This window comes from Leopardus geoffroyi, chromosome B2 (genome assembly GCF_018350155.1).
Source record: "Leopardus geoffroyi isolate Oge1 chromosome B2, O.geoffroyi_Oge1_pat1.0, whole genome shotgun sequence".
Taxonomy (NCBI): domain Eukaryota; kingdom Metazoa; phylum Chordata; class Mammalia; order Carnivora; family Felidae; genus Leopardus; species Leopardus geoffroyi.
Genome location: NC_059332.1, coordinates 117,080,358 through 117,102,734, shown reverse-complemented (window position 1 = coordinate 117,102,734; position 22,377 = coordinate 117,080,358). Strand labels below are relative to the sequence as shown.

At 38.6% G+C, this 22,377-nt stretch overlaps 1 protein-coding gene across 7 annotated transcripts in view; it reads left to right on the top strand.

Annotated features, from left to right (window-relative positions):
• The window catches only part of ARHGAP18 (Rho GTPase activating protein 18), a 194,931-nt gene that overhangs the window by 157,480 nt on the left and 15,074 nt on the right, over positions 1–22,377 (top strand). For 5 of the 7 annotated variants that reach the window (XM_045499537.1, XM_045499541.1, XM_045499542.1 and 2 more), the window contains exons 7-12: positions 1,899–1,990; positions 6,760–6,837; positions 10,735–10,894; positions 13,001–13,083; positions 18,491–18,697; positions 19,485–19,625. In XM_045499537.1, the coding sequence (XP_045355493.1) occupies positions 1,899–1,990; positions 6,760–6,837; positions 10,735–10,894; positions 13,001–13,083; positions 18,491–18,697; positions 19,485–19,625 (761 nt within the window). The remainder of the gene's footprint in view (positions 1–1,898; positions 1,991–6,759; positions 6,838–10,734; positions 10,895–13,000; positions 13,084–18,490; positions 18,698–19,484; positions 19,626–22,377) is intronic. The other 2 variants (XM_045499538.1, XM_045499544.1) reach the window with 1 other exon arrangement.

The following is a 22,377-nucleotide window of genomic DNA, read 5'->3' as shown; positions in this document are numbered from 1 at the left end:
CCTCTTTGCTCATTTACATTCTACTTTTAACTATTTTGCAAAAAACATTCTTCACTTAATATTAAGAAAATAATGCCATTGTGGCCATAACACCACCAAACTATACTCATCGTGGATATGTGTTTTTCTTTTGTAAGCAACTTGCTTTATCCATTATATAAGCAGACTTTATTTTTTATGATATGATAGAGAACAGACATCTTCTCAATTCTTGGTCTGGAAATCCAGATAATTCTCTATTGACAAAGTTTAACTGTTTAGGAATCTGACCTCTTCTTTAAGTGCTCCCTTAAAGAGATACCAAGAATTAGGATTATTGAGTTACTATGGTAACATTAATAAAGACACGTATTTCCCTGATTTAAGTTTTAGAGGCAGTTTCTCTGTAGGAATGAAGTATATCTACCCTCAAGGTCCTTTCTCCCATGCTGGGCCCCAGAAGACCTCATTCTGTGCTCAGTTCCTCTGAGTGTTTTAGCTTAAGGCTTGAGATGGTGAATTTCTGAGTTAAATGGTGCTTCTGATTTTCCACAAGTCCATTATAGATAATGAAAGACTTTAGATGTTTTTTCAGAAACTTGTCACAAAGCCTTTTCCAACTATAAAATAGAAATATAATTTAAATAGCTGTGACTCAGTACTCAGGACTTTTAAAATGGCTTAGAGAGGCTTTTTTATGTTTGAGAATTGCTTTCTAACAGAGAGAAATAATAAGCCATTCTCATTAAGAGCGTTAACTATTAACAGAATAGATTTTCTTTCTGTTTCTTAAATATTTTTGTATCTTATCTAATAGATTTATCTCCCAAACTGGACTCCTGACATTTTTGAATATTACATTTTTTCTTAATTCCTAAACTAGAAATTATTTTTTGGGTTACTGGTATTCTTTTGAGTGGCATCTCTATAGAGAGTCAGTTTTCAGTGTCCTCATTCCACAGTACAACCCCCACCCCCTTGTTCACAAATGATTTATATCTCCCCTGATGATGTGTGTCACACTTCTGTGCTAACTGTACATTCAGTGATGGGGGTGGGGTAGGAGGTGCTAGGCAGAAGTTATGCTCACACCAGACTGAATGCATATGATTTTAATTTAGAAAAATTATAAATTGTTGCCTTTCATTTCGTGGGGAGTTATTCCCAAATATATAAAACTATGAATTTCAATTTAAGATTACCAAATATCTATATTTTCCAAAGAAAAACATTTGTAGAACAAGATCATAATGTTGGCTGATTTCTCAAAAAGCAAGAATTTATATTTTTCTGTATTGTAGGATGTTAGATGTCAATTAAGTATGAAAGAGATGAGTAACGTTTGCTTTAACCAGAACTTTTGATTACCTTTAGTAAATTATTTGCATATTTTACATACTCCTATAGCACTATTTCTCTTATCTGGCAGTTTACACTTTTCTAATTATTATTTTTTTAATGTTTATGTATTTTGAGAGAGAAAGCGAACACGTGTGCACATGCGTGCCCGAGTAGGGGAGGGGTGGAAAGAGAGGGAGAGAGTCCCAAGCAGGCTGCGTGCTGTCAGTGTGAGGCTGTCACAGGGCTCAATCTCCTGAACCGCGAGATCATAACCTGAGCCGAAATCAAGAGTCGGATGCTTAACGGACTGACCCACCCAGGCATCCCTATAGCTTTCTAATTATGTTGATGATTATTTGCAATCATTTGCTTAGTTGTCTTTCCTTGTATATAAGACAGGGTCAAGATTTTCTTATTGAGATGTGTATACATAATGGCTAGGTACTGTCATTCACTTAGAAGTCCTCAATAAATAGTTGTGTGTTTGAATGACTACATCAGAAGTCTGTTGACGTAATATTTTTGCATTAATATTTTGTAGATTGATGGAAATTAAGAAATTTTATTTTTTGTTGCAGATTCTGGTCTTTTTTGTGTTCCATTGACAGTATTGTTAGAACAAGATCAGAGGAAAGTACCAGGAACTCGAATACCCTTGATATTTCAAAAAGTAAGTAAGCCTAGATGGGTCAGCATAGAGAGAACATACTTGAACTAATAGAAGTTTTTTTCCTTGGCATTCATAATATTATAATCTCATTTTCCAATTGATGTGCTCTTTTATTTTGTACTTTGATTTTTCTATTCAGGAAACAAATTTGTTTCAAGGGCTCATAATTTTTATTTCATGGTGATGTTTTCTGTGTTATTACTATAACTGTGATTACCTGGCATCATTTTCCTGTCTTATATTAGCTAGCTTGGTATAATTGAGATTTCAATTCTATAATACACAGGAGTGGGAACTGCTTATAAGTTTCTAGGGAATTGTATCCTCATGAATATTTCATGCCTGTATGTATTTCCCAAGCTTTCCTATTTACAGTGAGGATGTCCAATTTAATTTACTAGTGCCTACTTCCAAAGTAGGCAAAGAAACCATAAAGTAGAATTAGAAAGTGATTGCTAAACTATCAAGTCACTGGTGTGATCCACGCTCAGTTATTCATAAGGGGAGGATCTATGGCAATATAAAAATTTCAGTCTAATCTCTGAGCCATCATTGTTCAGAAACCCAGATTCTAGGTGATAAAAGCCAGGAATGCTACAGCGAGGAAGGTAGGTCAGATCAGTTATGGACTACCCAAGCTGTAGATTTTTTTCAGCACATCACAATTTCTGAAAGCTCTGGGGAGAGCAAGAGTGGCAGTGGGAACTTTCACAATTGGCTGGCTCAACAAACTCATTCAGTAGTAAAGCTTAGTCTCCTTGGCACGGATTCTTCTGCTCTTCCAAACCAGTCATTAGCTGTCTTAGCTAGTAACCTCTGATTGCATTATTCCTCATGTTCACCATTACACCCAAACCTGTATCTCATTGTTTCTCCTAATGATCTTTGCTCCACGCCGTGTGTTCTACTCATCAGCCTCTGCCAGTCCCTGCCTGTAGACCTTGTATCTGTGTGGATAGTTGTCAACCGTGCCTGTGATTAGCTGGAGATGCTAACAAATGTGGGCCATGTATTCACATCAGTTTAAGTAAAAGGTGCACGTTACCACCACAGATGACTGTATGGAGCAAGGATCTCACCAGCATCCTTTCCAAGTGGATATGGGTTCTCCAGAGAAACAGAACAGATACGATGTTGTGTGTGTATGCATGTTTGTACAGAGAGATTTCTTTTAAAGAATTGGCTTATGCCATTGTGGGAACGGCACATCTGAAATAGAGCAGTCCAGAGTCTGGAAACTTGGCCAGAGGTGATAATGGCAGCATTGAGCCCAAAACCTGCAGGTTGGAAACTCCTGTAGGCTTTCCATGTTTTAGTCTTGAGGCAGGATTGCCTCTTCTTTGGGAAACCTCAGTCTTTACTGCTGAGGCTGCCAACTGACTGGATGAAGCCCACCCACGTTATGTAGAGTCATTTGCTTTACTCAGAATGTACTGATTTAAGTGTTAATTACATCGTAAAAAATACCTTCACAGTAACATCTAGGCTGGTGTTTGACCAAATAACCAATGATGAGTCACACTGGACTTTTATCAAATTCACCATCATACTAGTGAAGAGTAAGCTTTGGTTCCCACAGAAATTTGGAAATTGTCTCCTGATCAGGCTGAGGATTAAATGCAGTCCCCTGTGATTTTCTCTTGGAATTGTTTTCTCATTTATTATTTTACATTTCTGTCACTCATTTCAACATTCTGAAGACTCAGGCTTCCAACCAGTTTGAAGTTGTTAGATAATAGCCTTAAAGTCTTTTTGTTCACATAAAAAATAAGGGTATAAAGAGTTTACTCTTAGATAAAACTCCTCTACTTGCGTCCCCTCTGAATTATAAGCACAAAAAATACAGTCATCTGTCACTGAAAGATATTTTTTGAGTGATCAACTCTCACCCCAATTAGGTATTTCCTCCATTTTGTACAAAGGAAAGAATTGGAAGTCACTGATTTGCAAAAAAAGATTTATTACCAATTTTTAGAGGATTATACTTTTTTATTTATTAAGAATTATACCCCTGGGGCGCCTGGGTGGCGCAGTCGGTTAAGCGTCCGACTTCAGCCAGGTCACGATCTCGCGGTCCGTGAGTTCGAGCCCCGCGTCGGGCTCTGGGCTGATAGCTCAGAGCCTGGAGCCTGTTTCTGATTCTGTGTCTCCCTCTCTCTCTGCCCCTCCCCCGTTCATGCTCTGTCTCTCTCTGTCCCAAAAATAAATAAAAACGTTGAAAAAAAAATTAAAAAAAAAAAAAAAAAAAGAATTATACCCCAAAAAGGGCTTTAACAAAGCTTAGCTAATATCTGTGAATCATATCTGTTGTTTTCTTGTTAGTTTTGTTTTGTTTTTGCTCAGAGACACATTGTTTAAACTGTAGTCTCGGAAAGAGTTAGGGAAATAGAAATATTCTTAATTTTTATCTATAGAAAAATTCTGACAAACTGGCAAATTCTCACTGTCACAGGAATCTGCCAAATCAAAGATACTTTGTGTCAAAAACTTCTGACTTCGTTTTCAATTCATAAATTTGTGTAAGTATGTAATCTCTCTTGGGAAATAGTATGAACATTATTGATAAATTATGTAATGTCTCTTGTAGGATAAATTACTAAAAAGCAGCCTGATTAAAATATAGATCAATATAGTTATTTTTCATTTTTAAGTCTTGAAAGTAAAAGTGCTATAGAATATTATTTATATTTTGATAATGCTATATAATGTGGTAGCTAAAAAGTTATTTTTTAAAAAATGTTTAATGTTTATTTTTGAGAGAGCGTAAGCAGGAAAGGGGCAGAGAGAGAAGAAGACACAGAATTCTAAGCAGGCTGCAAGCCCTGAGCTGTCAGCACAGAGCCCGACACGGGGCTTGAGCTCACAAAGTGTGAGATCATGACCTGAGCTGAAGTCGGATGCTTAACTGACTGAGCACCCAGGTGCCCCATAAAAATGTTACTTTTAAAGAGAGAAATATGAAAAAAAAACACATGGCAGTCTTTGAGGCATATATATGCATATCTCTATTGAATGCTGCTCTTTCACATTAGAGAATAATGAAAAGAACTTAAATATAAAAATTCAAGACTTATTGTCAATTATTTAGAAATTATCCATTTTTCCTGTGTATTTAATGAAAACGGAAGGCATATATTACTGCTAGGAACTAATTTGCTGTAGCAGCTAGCACAGAATTTTATTTTTTGCCACTAGAACATTTTAAACATTTTAGAAGATGAAATAAAAATGAAAATTGCTTGAACAGTGAATAAATTTTGCATGGTCTTATTTGATAAATTTGGTTTTAAATCCTTTATTGAATAATGCCCTTCTCATCTGAGATAATTCATGTAAAGGTTTGCTGTGGGTTTACTATCTAACGTAATTGAAAAATGTGATCTTGGAAAAGATTCCAGTTGAATTTTTAAAAACCATGTACTGCTTTGACTGGTCAAGGATGGTTCTTTCTTCAGCTGATAATAAATCCTTAGGAGAATTTCGAGACTACTCTTTGCTTTATTCTTACCTGACTCCCCCAAGATCAGTGCATTCTTTGGCCATAATCCAGGGATAGAAGAAGTGAGGTCATTAAAGAAAAATTCTCTCTCTTCCAGTGTCTACACAGTACAATATATCTGATTTCAGGACATCTAGACAAAGGTCAGGAGACCTCATTTTACGATACCATGCTTTGCTCCTAGTAGACACTTGTATAAGCAAGGGAGAAGCAGTAAGCTTCGTGCAGTTTATAGAGCCTTGGTAAATCATTAAAGGAGATTTCTCTGGGGAAAAAAAAGATAAAAATTTACATTCTTTGGCACTCTGGAAGATTTTATTTATGTCTTAGGGTGTGCAGAGAGATTTTAGTAAGTTTGGGGATGAGTGTAGAGTAGGTCTGTCTTTTGTGAAGTGATAAGACTTGTGAAAAGGGGTGGGTGGTAGGAAGGAAAACCTATCTGATACTAGTAATTGCCTTATATTTAACCTGAGGACAAGGAAATGGATTTCCTTAAAATAGCAGAGTACCCCCTATAAAGCCTTTGGGCACTGCCCAGGGAATACGTATTTCAATTGGAAGATCACTCTGCCAAGAAACTAAGCACTTTTTTTTTAATTATCTTCCTAAGCTTCCAACAGTATGCCATTGTAATTTCTCCATTTGCCTTAATCTTGTAGGTTTTGGCATTATTTAAAAAAAAAAAAAATCTTTGTTACTTTAATGCGGTTCTGGAGACAGACCTATATGTATTCATTGGGTATCAGGTACGATTTAAAAACCCTATACAAGAACTGTTTTTTACTTAGGTTTACCACCAAAAGCTTAAAAGCTTAAAAATGAATATTCGCAAACCGTTTTTTTTCTTCATACCATAAATAATTATTTCAAACAAACCAAAAATGAGATGTAAATGTGCAAGTACTGGAATTTCCTAGATTTATTTGATTGCAGAACATACATTTCTGGAAAAGCGGAAGAAATGGATGGTCTCAGTGGCTTTTAAACAATGAACATCTTCAGTCTCCATTTGTTTAGAGTATGACAGCTGTTGTGTGAAATTATACACTTCTGTAATAAAGGAGAATAAAACCCAACTTTTTCTAATTTGTGAGTAAAGTTTCGGGGCTTCACTGGTTTGCAGGGTAGGGCTAGCGCCATAGCATTTGAAACTTGGTGAAACCCAGTTTACACGTCAGCTTGCGTGTATTTATATGTGAAGCAGATCTTGAATTTGGAATTGTACCTCTCAAGAATACCCAAGTCAGAATGTTCTTCTGTTTCTACGCAGCTGATTTCTCGGATTGAAGAGGGAGGCTTGGAAACTGAAGGTCTCTTAAGAATACCCGGAGCTGCCATTAGGATCAAGGTGATCTCTGAGTTCCACCAATGTTGTTTAATTCTGCTTTGCCATTTTATTTTTAAATGCTTTAAATGTATGTTTATTTTTGAGGGGGGCGGGGAGGAGCAGAGAAAGAGGGAGACCCAGAATCCAAAGCAGGCTCCGGGCTGTAAGCTGTCAGCACAGACAGCTTTGACCTTTTAAAAGGGGGGCGCCTGGGTGGCGCAGTCGGTTAAGCGTCCGACTTCAGCCAGGTCACGATCTCGCGGTCCGTGAGTTCGAGCCCCGCATCAGGCTCTGGGCTGATGGCTCAGATCCTGGAGCCTGTTTCCGATTCTGTGTCTCCCTCTCTCTCTGCCCCTCCCCCGTTCATGCTCTGTCTCTCTCTGTCCCAAAAATAAATAAAACGTTGAAAAAAAAAAATTTAAAAGGTAACTTGTCTTCCCCACCCCTTCTTCTCGTGTATAATGATAAAACCGCTTAATTTTTTTAAGTTTATTTATTTATATTGAGAGAGAGAGAGCTTGAGCAGCGGAGGGACAAAAAGGAAGGGAGACAGAGAATCCCAAGCAGGCTCCACGCTGTCAGCGCAGAGCCTGACTTGGGACTCGATCCCACAAACCGTAAGATCGGGACCTAAGCTGAAACCAGGGGTAGGATGCTTAACTGACTGAGCCACCCAGGTGACCCTTCACATTCAGTTTGTATTTAGTTTTCTGTTTTCTTAACATTCAGTTTATATTTGGTTTTATGTAGTCTCTGCTGATTTTATAGGTTTTGATTTCTCTTCAGAATCACATTAGCTGTAATAATACCATGACAAATAAAGAAGCAAATAATTTTAATGTCTTTGCTGTGCAAGCCTAGAATAGGCACAAAAGCATAACAAGCAAAAAGACACGAGTAGTTTCATCCTTCTCAGGAAAAGAGAACATGATGAGTCAAAGTATCAATAGGGGGACTGGTGGTGGATTTAGTCAGCATGAGTAATAGCAATTGAAAAAAGTCAGGATGGGCGCCTGAGTGGCCCAGTCGGTTTAAGCGTCCCACTTCGGCTCAGGTCATGATCTCATGGTTCGTGGGTTCGAGCCCTGAGTCAGGCTCCTTGCTAACAGCTCAGGTTCTGTGTCTCCCTCTCTCTCTCCTTTCCTCCTTGTGCTCTCTGTCCCCCTCCCCAACGTGTGCACGCTCTCTCTCTCTCTCTCTCAAAAATAAAATAAACATAAAAAAAAGATTAAAAAGTCAGGATGATAAACTCCAGCAGGGGGGCAGAGTAGGAGACATGATAATAGTCCCCATACAGGAGTCTTTGGGAGCTGACAGAATGAGACTCTGCCCCACTGCTATCCTGACTTTCATACTTCCTGTCTCACTGGATGCCAGGTAGCCCAAGCCTGGCTTGTGAAAGAGATGAGGTGATTCCCAGACTTGCCCTTCCTCCCTCCCCCTGTCACCTTTTCTGGCAAGATGGCATTTTGTTCCCACTCTCTTGGGATGCTGTGTATCTTCCGCCTTTCTCCCTGTCCCCCAGCTCCTGCTCTGGGGATAAAGCATCCAATAAATGCATGTAAAGATGGACTCACCCTGCAGATGAGGCATAGTGCATCAGCGTCCCAGGGGAATTGCATTTTACAGGGGCCTCATGCTTGAAATTGTGGCTCTATCTGGGAAACGTGTCTAGGAAGAGGTTTTGGTTAGCAGCCACTAACAGTCTCCTCTCCCTCGCCTCCAAAGTCAGCTTTGGCTCTCACCTGAGAAGAGCACAAGTCTTCCAGAATTTGCAAATCCAAGAGAAAACAGGATAGGGAGAAGAGAGATTTTCTCTTCATTTCCTCAAGACCTATTCTATCGGACATTTTTAGAACTAAATCAGGGAGAAACGACTCTTGGTGGGCGCACGTGCTCTTTGCCTGTGACTGAGGCTGTGGGACTGCCAGGACTGGAATTAGTATTCATACCTTGCACGGTTCACATCATCTGCTTATTTTGATAAGCTTCCTCAATGTAGGATGCTAGTTTCGGCCTACTTGGCTCTTACTGCATAGGGTGATCTCAGTTTAATCAGATTCGAGTAACCTGATATATATACCCTGCTCACAAATTTCATTCAGCTTGTGTCCCGTGGGTTTGGTGTCTGGTTCACAGAGGTCCCTGAAACTGCTTTGGGGTCCGTGTAAGTTTGATTAGGTGCCATTGGTTTTTTTTGTTTTTGTTTTGTTTTTTTGTTTTTTTGTTGTTTTTTTTTTAACCAACAGTCAAACATGGATAGTGTGTGTGATTCTGAGATAAGTTCTGTTGAGAAGCACGTCCTCTTACAGAGAAAGAATCCCTCAGAAACAGGTAGCGTGACTTCAGATTATCCACATCAGCAAGAATACCGCTTCTCAGTTCACTCATTAGCACAATGTGATGGCCAACTCCTAAGAGTTGTAAACACATTTCCTTGAGTATAGAGTAGTGAACAGAATGCATGTTTTACATTTTTGACTGGAGGGCTGGCAGACCAGCTCTTAGAAATGTAATTTCTAAGAAGGTCAATTAAGTGGATTCATTTGGCTCAACTCTTCAACCCAGCCTATTGTCACATCCCAAATTATGCAGCAGCTGGTCCATTATAAATAATTTAAAGATAATATGCAAAGTTTTTGGTTGTCTTTCTCCCCAGCCCCACCAAATTCTTTATACTCTTCTGCCTACTCCCCCCAGCCCTTCCCCCTCCCTCTCAGTCCTCCCCCTCTCCTTTTTCCTCTCCCTTCCCCCTCCCCCTCTCCTACTTCCCTCTCCCTCTTCCTTACTTCTTCTCTCCTTCCCTCCTTCCGTTCCTCTCTCCCTTTGCCTCTCTTTCCCTTCCTCCCCATTTCTGGGCTCACCTTTATGTATTTCACCAATTACAAAAATAAGTAGAGGGCAGAGTTGTGTTGGGAAGAGAAAGCGGACTAAATTCACCTTGCAAGAAAAATGAAGAATATTCCTTGGGAGAACAGTTTAAAATAATCAAGGACGTGACAGAAACTTGGAAGGATTTCCAACATAATAAGATTTATGCCACAGTGAAATGCATGTAGAAAATAGTGATTATGAAACTAAATTGATTACTAATAATTTGGCAAATCTTATGGAGTCCTTGAGGTAAATGAACTTGGTATTTCTAATTTTGCATGGACTCCGACTCCATCCAGCTAACAGCAGGATGGCTGTGTCACTTACGGCTTACCATAAGTAAGCCAATATACCAAGACAGGTATATTGATGTATTTTCAGGCCTCATTTGCTGTAGAATTTGGTTTTCCATTTCCCAGAGGTGACTAATCAGAGGTAGCCTTCTGCTTACAGCCCCAAGATTGATTATGTATTTTGTTATGTAATGTACTTCTAAATAATTTAAAACAGACTTGATAAAAATGAGTTTTTAAAAATTGAGTGAAAAATTAACATAAAGCCCCCCAGATGGAAAGACTATTTCCACTAATCTTTTTTTTTAATAAAAAAAATTTTTAATGTTTATTTTTGGGAAAAAGAGAGTTCATATGAATGGGAGCGGCAGAGATAACAGAGGATCCGAAGTGAGCTCCACGCTGACAGCAGAGAGCCCATGGGGGGGCTCGAACTCCCAAACTTGGGATCATGACCTGAGCCACCCAGGCACCCCTTAACTAATCTTTTAATTAAACCCTTACTGCTTAGGGTCTGTTGCATATCCAGGAGAATGTATACAATTTTTGGATTTCGGGGGCCATGGGTATAATTTTTCATTGGAAAAGTATGTTTGGCGGAGTAGTATTTTTCTGAGTGACAGAGAAGTACTTTCAGATTCTTTCGAGAGAGTACAATCTCTTGTAAAGTGGGAAGTGGATCACACTTTCAGCAGGAAAAAAAAATACACTTACTGTAGCTTTTTTTTCTTCTTCTTCTTCTGCCTTTCAGAATCTTTGCCAAGAACTAGAAGCAAAGTTTTATGAAGGGACGTTTAATTGGGAAAGTGTCAAGCAGCATGACGCGGCCAGCCTGCTGAAGCTGTTCATCCGGGAGCTGCCCCAGCCGCTGCTGAGTGTAGAGTATCTGAAAGCCTTTCAAGCTGTCCAGAGTAAGTGCCATCTCTCTCTGGAGCAGTCCTTGTCCTGCCGCTGTCCATATTAATTGTTTTAATGACACTTTGCATCCCAAAGGATGTAACCAGATATATTTGGGTAGACAAATTGACTCACTGTCAACGGATGCTTGAATGCCACACATTGTTTTCCTTTTCCTTTAGAAATACGCGTCTCTGAGTAAACGGTTAACAGAATGTTCTCTTCAGGTACAGATTAATTGCATGCCCATCAAGCAATACAACATATTTTCTCATTAAAACCTGGAACTTCACATTTCTTTTATAATAGAACGAGTCACGTAAAATCTGATACATTTTTTTTTTCTTGCCAAGTGTTAAAAGCAACACTTACTGGAGAAGCTGTGGATTACTAGTTATCATAAAAGCACAGGGAGATGCGGCAGAGTCTGTGATTATTTCCTGAAAAATTAAGTTCTGAAATTGTCACGCAGAAACATGGAACAAATTATTTGGCTGCCTCCCTGATGGAGGGCTGCAAACACCTCCTATCTTGCTGTTTCGTGGTCTTGGGCAAGCTCCAAATTAACGTCTCAAATAGTTGTTGATTCTTTTGCAGTGAATACAGGGATCTTTTAAGGTTTATGTACTGGCATAATTATTCCATTTAGTCCTAGAAGCCATCTGTAAAGGAAAGAAGCCACCACTACGTTCTAATGGCCATATCTTTAACTTCCAAATTGGGACACTTTCGAGAGTGAACGGGGGCCACTGTTGAGGACTATGGTGAGCTCCACCAGACCTGTTCGGGGGAGGATTCCAACTTTTTTTTTTTTAATGGAGATATAATTGACCTATAACATTAGACACAACATAATGGTTTGGCATTTGTATATATCGTAAAATGGTCATTACCGTAAGTCTGATGAACATTCATCACCACGCATAGTCACAGTATTTTTTTTTCTTGTCAGGAGAACTTTTAAGACCTACTCTCTTAGCAACTTTCAAATATGCAATACATTGTTATTAACTGTAGTCGCCATGCTGTACCTTACATCGCAAGTTTGTGCCTACTGACACCCTTCACCTGTTTTGCCCCCTCAGCACCCCCGCCTCTGGCTTGCACCAATTGTTCTTGGTTTCTATGAGCTTATTTTTTTGTTTTTGTTTTGTTTGTTCTTCTAAGATTCCACCTATAAGTGAAATCATATGGTATCTATCTTTGTCGTATTTTACTTCATATAATGTCCTGAAGGTCTGCTCATGTTGTCACAGGTGGCAAGATATTGTTCTTTTTATTTTATGGCTGAATAATTCTGTTATTTTCCAGGCTATTCCTCAAGTGTATAATATTGAGATGATTCTCATGTGTCATTTCATAACATTTCTTCAGAATTTCTAGGGGGAGCCATGACCGAAATCCTCATCTGTTTAAAATATTTGTAATGGTTAAGTTATACTATTTTGCATATATTCTTTGGAAATGGATTCAAGCACAAATTTATTCCTGAGGAACAAAATACCAAAATGACTCCAAATATCCCTGAGTATTACTTATATGGGTTAAGGGCTAATAAAAAGTGATAAATATCAATGCTAATAAGGTACCGCTTCAACTTGGTCATTGCTGATTGGTTTTCTCATTCGTTCCATGGATGTATGGTGACCACTTACTGTGTCTCGGGCTCAGTTTTTCATATTCCTTTTGGAATTGATGGACTCTTCCCATGTAATGTGTTCACTCACCAGTAAAGAAACAAACTTCAGTGTTACAGATGCATCTTGACACCTTACCACGGAAGGTCCCACTTTCTGTGTCTCTTCGTTGGGGAGTGATTATCACGCAGAAGTTAAGATGATTTCCAAAGCGCTGTTGTATGTCTGCAAACATAAGGCCGCTCATCATACGATCACAGTTGGAAGTGAGCATTCCGAGGGAGAGGGAAACTCTAAAGCAGCAGCTGTTTCTTCTGATCTCTCTCAAACACACTCTCAAGAATGCTCGCTGCTCAGTTGTTGTGTCTTACATTTCACAGTGATGTTTATGCCAAATAACTTTTTTCTTACAAAATGCAAAAAAGGAAGTAAAAAAAATGTTGGGTAAAGAAAAGAGTTTAGATTTATTTAATCTGTTTGCAGATCTTCCAACCAAGAGGCAACAACTACAGGCTTTGAACCTTCTTGTCATCCTCCTGCCCGATGCAAACAGAGACACCCTGAAGGTCAGCAGATTCGTTTACATTAAATACCCCTCAGAACTGGGCACCTGGATGGCTCAGTTGGCTAAGCGTCCGACTTTAGCTCAGGTCACGATCTCACGATTCCATTCGTGAGTTCGAGTCCCGCTTTGGGCTCTGTGCTGACAGTTTGGAGCCTGGAGCCTGCTTCGGATTCTGTGTTTCCCTCCCTCTGCCCCTGCCCCGCTGGCACATTCTCTGTCTCTCTCCCCTCTTCCTCCCCCTCTCTCCCCACTTCAAATATTAAAATTAATATCCCTCAGAACTAAGCAAAGTAATTTCTCATTATTTATAGCAAAACAATGTGATGTTTTCATGGAAACATTCCTAGTAGTCTATGAAGAAAAGACCGATTTTTTAAGGATAGGTGGTGGAAGTTTTTAACTCTTTATTAATGTATTTAGTAAGTTAGTCATATTAACAGTATTATCAGGTGTTTAATTTTTGCTCTAACCCTTCTACAAAACCAATGAGTGAGGTTTCATTTTTTTAAATAGAAACATGGGTGCCTTGGGGTTTTTCCTTTTTATTTTTCTACATTTTCTAAATTTTATTTAACGAGTGTACAGTAATTTGAAAAATGAATGTTTAAAAAGAAAGTAAGACTCATCAAGCATAACCTGTTGCCTAAAGATGTTATATTTCAATAGAGTTTGAAATAAGGCATAATGATTTTGAAATGTTTGCTTAGCCAAAAGATAGACCAACTCAAACCAATTCTAGTTATTCTTCTAAGGACTTACCCTGAGTTTCTGATTTACATCATCATTTCAAATTGATTTGGTCTATATGATTTAATACCATTTGTTATAAACATTATCAGGGGCTTTTATAATCAGTGGATTGTTCCACATTGACTTATTTTTGTAACAGCAAAATTTTGTAGAGCATTTGTAAAGGTTTAATTATAAACTTACAGAAGAAAGAAAAATTTTAAAATATTTTAGAAAGAGTATGTACCCCAAGTTTTGCCATTGTCTTAAAATTTTTGGGGAGGGGGCACCTGGGTGGCTTAGTTGGTTGAGTGTCTGACTCTTGGTTTCAGCTTGGGTCTTATCTCGCGGTTCATGGGTTGGAGCCCCGCGTTAGGTTCTGAACTCACAGTACAGAGCCTGCTTGGGATTCTCTGTCTCCTTGTCCCTGCCCCTCCCCTGCTCACTCTCTCTCTCTCTCTCTCTCTCTCTCTCTCTCTCTCTGTCTCTCTCAAGAATAAATAAACTTAAAAAAAAAAGTAGAATGGGGATAAGATCTATTAAAAAAAAGAAACTTATGTAGATGAGGGTAGAACCCATGCCCCTTTATCTCCTACATTTCTTTCTACTTAAAGTTGCAAAATCGTGCCAAGAAATTTCATGTCAAGAAAACAAAACCAGTAAGTAAATGTTGGAAGTTTTCCTGGACCTCATTGAGACTCCTTGAACAGAAACTAGGTGAATGATAGTTCTTTCGTGCCCATGGCATGGATGTTAATACTCAACTTTTCTGGATGGAAGAGTTTATGAGGATTACTGGGGTAAAAACCCTGCCTCTTCTACAGGAGAGCTTCCAAAGAGTTACTCCCTTTACTAACTCGGGGGAAAAAAATCTTCTTCACTGACTGTTACATGCATAACTGAGAAGGCAGCAATGGGTGGGGTTTTGGAGACAGGGGCCGACTCCAGTAAGGGTTACATTTAAACATTTAAACCAGGCTTACCGTGTACAGGTAGACTGTTGCTGAGATGGGGATATCTGGCTCAGGACAGAGCGGGGACTGAGTTCCAGTCTGCTTGTAGGCCTTGGCCTGACACAGGGCTTCAACCGCCCAGAAAGAGAAACTGAACCCATCTTTTTTCTTATTCACATAGAGGTACCTATCTGTGATGGCTCTGTGAATGACCAGTATAAGGCGGGAATTGAAAAGACGTGATTTAGGGCACCTGGGTGGCTCCGTCAGTTAAGCATCCGACTTCAGCTCAGGTTATGATCTCATGGTTTGTGGGTTTGAGCCCTGTGTCAAGCCCTGTGCTCAGAGCCTGGAGCCTGCTTCGGATTCTGTGCCTCCATCTCTCTGCCCCTCCACTGCGCTCGCTCTCTCTCTCTCTCTCTCTCTCTCTTTCAAAAATAAATAAACAGGAAAATTAAAAAAAAAAGACATGATTTACTTAAAATATGTCTGCATTCAAATGAGTTCAAATCATTGTGAGAGCAAACACTTATTCCGGTATGGTTGCTATCGGGCAAGGCTGGTCTTCAACTCAAGTTTAGAATTCGCCTTTGGACTCCCAGGCACACTCTTGAAAATTGTTTGAAAAAAAATTTTTTCTTTTTAAAATTTTAGAATATGTTTAATTTTTGCATATAATGTTATGGGAGTACAGTTTTGTAAATAAGGTGGGAAATACTTTTGGGGGGATAAAAAGTTGGACAATGAAGGGGCACCTGGGTGTCTCAGTCGGTTAAGAATCCAGCTTCGGCTCAGGTCATGATCTCGCGGTTAGTGAGTTTGAGCCCCACATCGGGCTCTGTGCTGACAGCTGAGAGCCTGGAGCCTGCTTCAGTTTCTGTCTGTCTCTCTCTCTCTCTCTCTTCCCCTCCCCAGCTCACACTCTGTTCTCTCTGTCTCTCAAAAATGAATAAATGTTAAAAAAAATTGTAAAATGAAAACAAACCCAGTAAATTTAGTAATTAAGCTTTATTTAAGAGCTTAATTAGCCTTGATGAATGTTTAAAACACAGATTCAAATAATAGAAACACTGAAACAAATATGCTATATGTACAAGAAAATAAACCACTTACATTTAGTTCTAAGTAAAGGAAAGCTCTATAACAAGGTAATTTCCAGAAGCTTAATGCAAACTTCCCCAATTTTCATGAGCCTCGGGCTGCTCCTTCTGTTGCCATTCAGAGAGATGGGATCCTGTGTATGACCTTTGTGGACTATTACTATAGCACATGGAGTGGTTTGGAGGCATTACTGTGTCCCAACACCACGTCCTACTTTAAGCCGAAAGAGGTGTCTTTGGGCAAACTGCTTTTTTTGCCTTGAATTATTGTTCATTTGAATCATTGATCATAACTACTTTTGGAGGAATAATGAAAACTGATGTTATCAACAGGGCATCCATGTTAATATAATCATTGGAGTTTATTTAGTTATTTAGTCATTTAGTTAGTTTGAAGTTACCTATATACATCGTCTTGCCCACTCCTGGTAGGCTGGGGAATTTGTATTCCAGTTTTACAAATAAGACTTTAAAGGGCAGAGAGAGCAAAAGTTTACCCCAAAATCACATATGGCTAATAGCTAACTGTGCTGGGACTCAAGCTGGGTTTTCAAGGAGTAGGTCCAGTGATACTTGTGTAATACCAGACTGGTGACAGATACTTTTTTAAAAAGGGCGGTTCTTGGGCTGCCTGAGTGGCTCAGTCAGTTAAGTGACTGGCTCAGCTCATGATCTCACGATTGGCGAGTTTCACACGGAGCCTACTTGCCATTCCCTCTTCCTCTCTCTCTGTCCCTCCCCTGCTTGTGCTCCTTCTCTTCTGTGGCTGAGTGCTGTCTCCCTTTCTCCCTCTCTCTCTCAAAATAAATAAACTTTAAAAAATAATAATAAAAAAATAAAAAGGACAGTTCTCTTTCAGAGAAAGAGAAAATATATCTGAAGATGAAGTGCTTTCAACAAAGGCGAGGCTAACATTTTATTAATTTCATATCTACATACCCAGAAACACAACATTCTAGTATTCTAATAGTAATAGTTTGAATAATCTTATTGCATATGTGCGCTACAATTAAAGTGGTTTATTACCTAATCTCTATAATTTATGCTTTGTAAAGAAAGAGATACACTGGTACCTGAATAATTATTCTGGTCTCTGGAACAAAATTAAATTTTTTTTCCCCAAACCTCACCAATTAATCTTTTGTTCTCATTTGAGAAGGTATTGTTTCTATATAGCCTTATGCTTGGATTACAATTTAACTTTCTGAGCACTATACCAGAAATTAGATACATAAATCTTATTGTTAGGTATTGAGGCTGTGCCTTTAGTTTGTTTCAAAATTTTGAGGTCTATATAGCAGCTTTACTTGATTTAAGATCCATCTGTTAACACAGGCTTTCCCCCCCACCCCCGCCCAAATCCTGTGAGAGATGAACACAGTTTTATTATTCTTTTTCCACTTTGGTACAGTTTATTTGACCCTTTACAGATAGGGACTTTAAGCTAAATATGAAAACATGAGTCTTTTAGTACTTAAGAGTTCCGAAAGGAAAGCCAAACGGACCTTCTCCAGCATTGGCTAGCTCTATGACCTCTAGCACATTACTTACATTCTCTTACACTTTGTTTGCTCATCTGTAAAATGGGGATAATTACAGCCTCTGTCTCCAGTAAGGAGTAAGTGAGGTGATATCGGCGATGTGCTTAAAGCAACCTCTCCCTCACTCAGAAAACATTGAATACTTGTGTAGTTATTATTGTGATTGTTTGAGACCAAAATCAAGGATAAAGGGAAAAGAAGAACTGAAAGGAGGAGGGTGAAGTAAGCTCCTGTGGCCTTTATGGAGGGTAGGCTCAGAGGACACAGGAGTGTTGCCAACAGAGGTGGGAAGTGGGTGGCATCACCAACCCGTTGGGGTGAGAAGTTCCTTTTAATTTACACATTCAGTTTTTCAAAACTCTCTTCTCTTTTTGTCTCTCCATCCCCCCTTCTTCCATGTGACAGTCTCCATTCTTTTCAGATTTCATGTCAGCTAGCTATTGAGTACCTTAAAGACATTCTAAGGGAATATATATATATATATATATATATATATGTATGTATGTATATATATATATATATATATATATATACACACATATATATACACACACATACATATATATATTGAATATATTGAATATATATTATATTGAATATATATTATATTGAATATATATTATATTGAACATATATTATATTGAATATATATATATATTGAATATATTGAATATATACATATATATATTGAATTCCTAAAGATAAAAGCGAAGCTCTTCCTGAAGCAAGTGCATCTTACTATGATATTTTAAATTGCTTTTCAGTGCTCCGTGGCTCTGGTAGGTTCTAGGTCTGATACATCTGCCTCCATTCCTCTCCCAGCTGCCTAGTTCAGATGTGTGTCCTGCCTGCCTCATTCCCCAGGGCCACAGCCCTTGGCAGAAACAAAGCACCACCTCGGACCATCCTGGGGTTCGTTACCCAAATGGGGAACTGTTGATGACAAGGCCCATTGGATGTAGCTAGTTGACTGTGGTTATGCACAACTTGTTATTTTTTAACTAAGTAAAAATCCCATATGCTACAGTGCTTTAATCTCTTATCTTCATGAGAACACAAATCTCAAAGAGCTATTTCTGTTTTAGGCCCTGCTTGAATTTCTCCAAAGAGTTATAGACAATAGAGACAAAAATAAGATGACAACTATGAATATAGCAATGGTCATGGCCCCAAATCTCTTCATGTGTCACGCACTGGGTTTGAAGTGCAGCGAACAGCGAGAATTTGTAATGGCAGCTGGGACAGCTAATATCATGCACTTATTGATTAAGTATCAAAAACTTCTGTGGACAGTAAGTATATCTCTTTAAGTTCTGATAATGAGTGATGATATCTAGATTCTAAAGACTTTTTATGATTGTATTTTCCTTAAAAAGCTAACCAACAGAGGTGATTTCAAGTGCAATTAAAAAAAATGTCTATACCTGAAATTAATAGAACACTGTAAGTTAACTACACTGAAATTTTAAAAAAAATGTCCACTTACCGAATCTCCGTTTTTAAAATGCCAGGATTGGTTCGTTATTTCAATTTGGTAACTTCTAAAATATTTTCTTTTTGCTATTGTAATTTCTGAGAATCATTTGTTCCTAGATTGTTGCTAGATAACGCTCAGCATTTATTGGTGAGTTTTTCTTTCCCTTTTAACAAGTGAGGCTGGCGAGTTATTAGAAGGGACTGCAGGTTAGCTAAGGGCTAGGTTGTTGACAGGTGGCTGCTAAAGGGACCAACCATCAAGGTGGTGGCCCTTAACGCCAGTCACCTCATGTCAGGCAGTCTCTAATTTTGGCATATGAGGCATAGAAGATAGCCACTATGACCTTGAACTTTACCAAGCCTCTTTCTGAACCTTACTTACAAAATGGGAGGTAAATTATTTCATGTGGATGCTGTGTCCTCATAGTGACTGAGAAAGAGATGCATTTTTGCATATTTCATGAAGAGTAAGTGTAAAATGGCATAGTCTTATCAAATAGACAAAACCTTTACTTCTCTCTAAATTTAAAAAATAATTATTTCCATAGTTCAAAATTGTGCCATTTCTTTCTCCTTCCCAAACTTGATTTTATTTCTCCATAGATTCCCAAGTTTATTGTCAACCAAGTGAGAAAGCAAAATACTGAAAATCATAAAAAAGATAAAAAAGCCATGAAGAAACTGCTGAAGAAAATGGCTTATGACCGAGAAAAATATGAAAAGCAAGATAAGAGTACAAACGATGTAAGAAAAACTTGAAGATGTGTATTTATGCAGATTTCAGTATTGTTTTTACTTATCATACAAGAAAAGTGTTTCATATGTTTCTGTAGTATGACTTTCTACCTGCTTCCGGGGCCTTGGTACTACTTAGAAGGTAAAGGCCTCAATAATGGCAACTGTGTTTCTAGTAATGATCAGTATTAACAGTTGCTCAGGTGTTGGTGACTCAGCATATGATCTGTTAATGGGAAACAAAGGAAAAGAGCAAGGCGAGAATGTCTCAACACCCACCCACCCACACAAAGGACTCTGCAGACTCCAGTTGCCCACTGAATGTGTAATCTCTACTGAGGGAAGAGTCCCTGTTGTGAATCACTGATCTTTTGTCTTCAATTTCCTCATCTGTAAAATGGGGGAAAATAACCCAGACAAACAGACCAATGGTTGGTTATGACCAGGATCCTTCCTGGACTTCAGTAAGTACTTAAAGGCTCTTAATTGGATCCCTGGAAGAATTTGGTGAGATTTATGTTGGAATGAAGAAAATTAAAATGTTCACAAAAGAAATTTCTAAATACGAGCATTTATAAACCGCTGTAAGAATGTATTAAGAATTGGGTTTAAGATAAGAAAATATACTACATGAAAACAGATTGGAGAAGTGAGTTATCAAAGCTTTAACTTAAGATCATGATGTGAAAGGGTTTCTATTGTTCTGTTTAAGGTGGAGACACCCTGCACAACCATTACCACCACTGAGGTTACTCAGTTACATGCTGACATCTTGTGGAATAATGTGGAAATGCAATTATCAGCCTTTGATTTTTTTTTTTTGGCTTTGGCCTACTTAGGGATCTAGTAATTGTGAAAAAATATATGTACGTATGTATGTGTATATATATATATTCTATATTTATAGCTCTCACCACTATGAAATAACAATTTTTGGCATTAAGCATTTTTGGTCAAATTTTAAAATATCTTTAAGAACATAAAATTTAATTAAGGGGAATTGTAAACAGTGTTCAATTTTTTTTGGGGGGAGGCTTGATCGTATAGATTAGAAAGGGTTTTTGACATTTTTGTTTGAGAATATTTACTCTAACACTATTACAAATATGTGAATATCATTTTGCTTTGTAGCTCTGCTTATTCATATTAACTCAGGTGACTTCATAGCCCTGTCTTTTTTGTAAGGTGGTTATAACATGATTCTCTGAGGTATGTTATATATCCAAGAAAGCATTTATGCTGTACCTTTTAAATAATCTTTAGGGGCACCTGTGTGGCTCAGTCAGTTGAGCATCCGACTTCAGCTCAGGTCATGATCTTGCAAGTTGTGAATTTGAGCCCCACACTGGACTCACTGCTGTCAGACTGTCAGTGCAGAGCCCGCTTCAGATCCTCTGTCCCCTTCTCTCTGCCCCTCCTAAAACTTGCGCTTTCCCAAACATAAATATTAAAAAAAAAAACTAAATCTTTAGATAAAAATTTAAAAGTTGTGTTTTGGAGATGAAACGTTTACATGATTTTGTTATTTACAAAGGATTGTGTTAACTTGGATTTCTTTAATTTGTACGTTGAGTTAATTAGTTGAGAGTTGGTCTGAGAATTATCTCTGTACTCGTTAGAAGCCATATTGTCATTTTAAGACTTAGGATTTAAATCTTCGTTTTATCATGTATTAGCTGTTAGTCTTTCTGAGTTTTTGTTTTCTGAGAAATTCAGTGGTTCTTCTAATAAAATGCCTCCTTCGTACCAAGGAAGTGGTTTACATCTTTAGGAATTTGAATTTATCCTGAGTGAAATGGGGTCATTGCAGGGTTTGAGCAAAGGCTTGAAAATCTATGTTTTAAAATGTTCCCTTGGTGGGGGGCGGTGCATGGGTGGCTCAGTCAGTTGAGCGTCCAACCCTTGATTTTGGCTCAGGTCATGATCCTGGGGTCCTAGGATTGAGCCCCGGGTTGGGCTATGTTTTGAGTGTGGAGCCTCCTTGACATTCTCTCTCTCTCCCCCCCTCTCTCTCTCTCTCTCTCTCTCTCTCTCTCTCTCTGCCTCCCTCTGTCCCACACCTGCTTGTACACTTTCCCTCTCTCTCTTTTTCAAATTAAGAAAAAATCTATTTTAAAAATAATAACTAAAAAATAAATGTTCCCTTGGATGATTGTGTTGAGAATAGACTATAGGAGAGTCAACAGAGATGGGGAGAGGATCACATCTTAATCCAAGTGAGAGACCAGGATATTAGTCCTGGAGAGGAAGTGGTCAGATTCTGTGTTTTTTGAAGTTAGATCCATTGGAATTTCTTCAAGTTGAAATGATAAGAGTTGTAGGAAAAGGAAGTAAAAGATGACTGCAAGGTTTTGGCTTGAGAAATTGGAAGGCTGGAATTGTCCTCTTGATGGGGGGATCACAGTTTTCAGTCTGGGTGTGTTGAGTGTAAGGTGTGTATTAGATAAATAAGGAGGAATGTTTGGGTGTGTTTCGTGGGAAGGTTAGGGCATACTGGCCAGTGAGGTGCATGGAGAGCAGGGGCAGAAGGAAGGCCAGGATCTGTCACTAGGGGGAGCCTGCTTCTATTCTGAGGAAAGCTGTGACCACAGGAGTTACATGATTATGTGTAAATTTTAAAATAGTTGCTGTAAGGGTGCCTGGGTGGCTCAGTTGGTTGAGCGTCCGACTCTTGATTTCAGCTCAGATCATGATCCCAGAGTCATGGGATTGAGCCCCGTGTCAGGCTGTGTGCTGAGCATGGAGCCTCCTTAGGATTCCC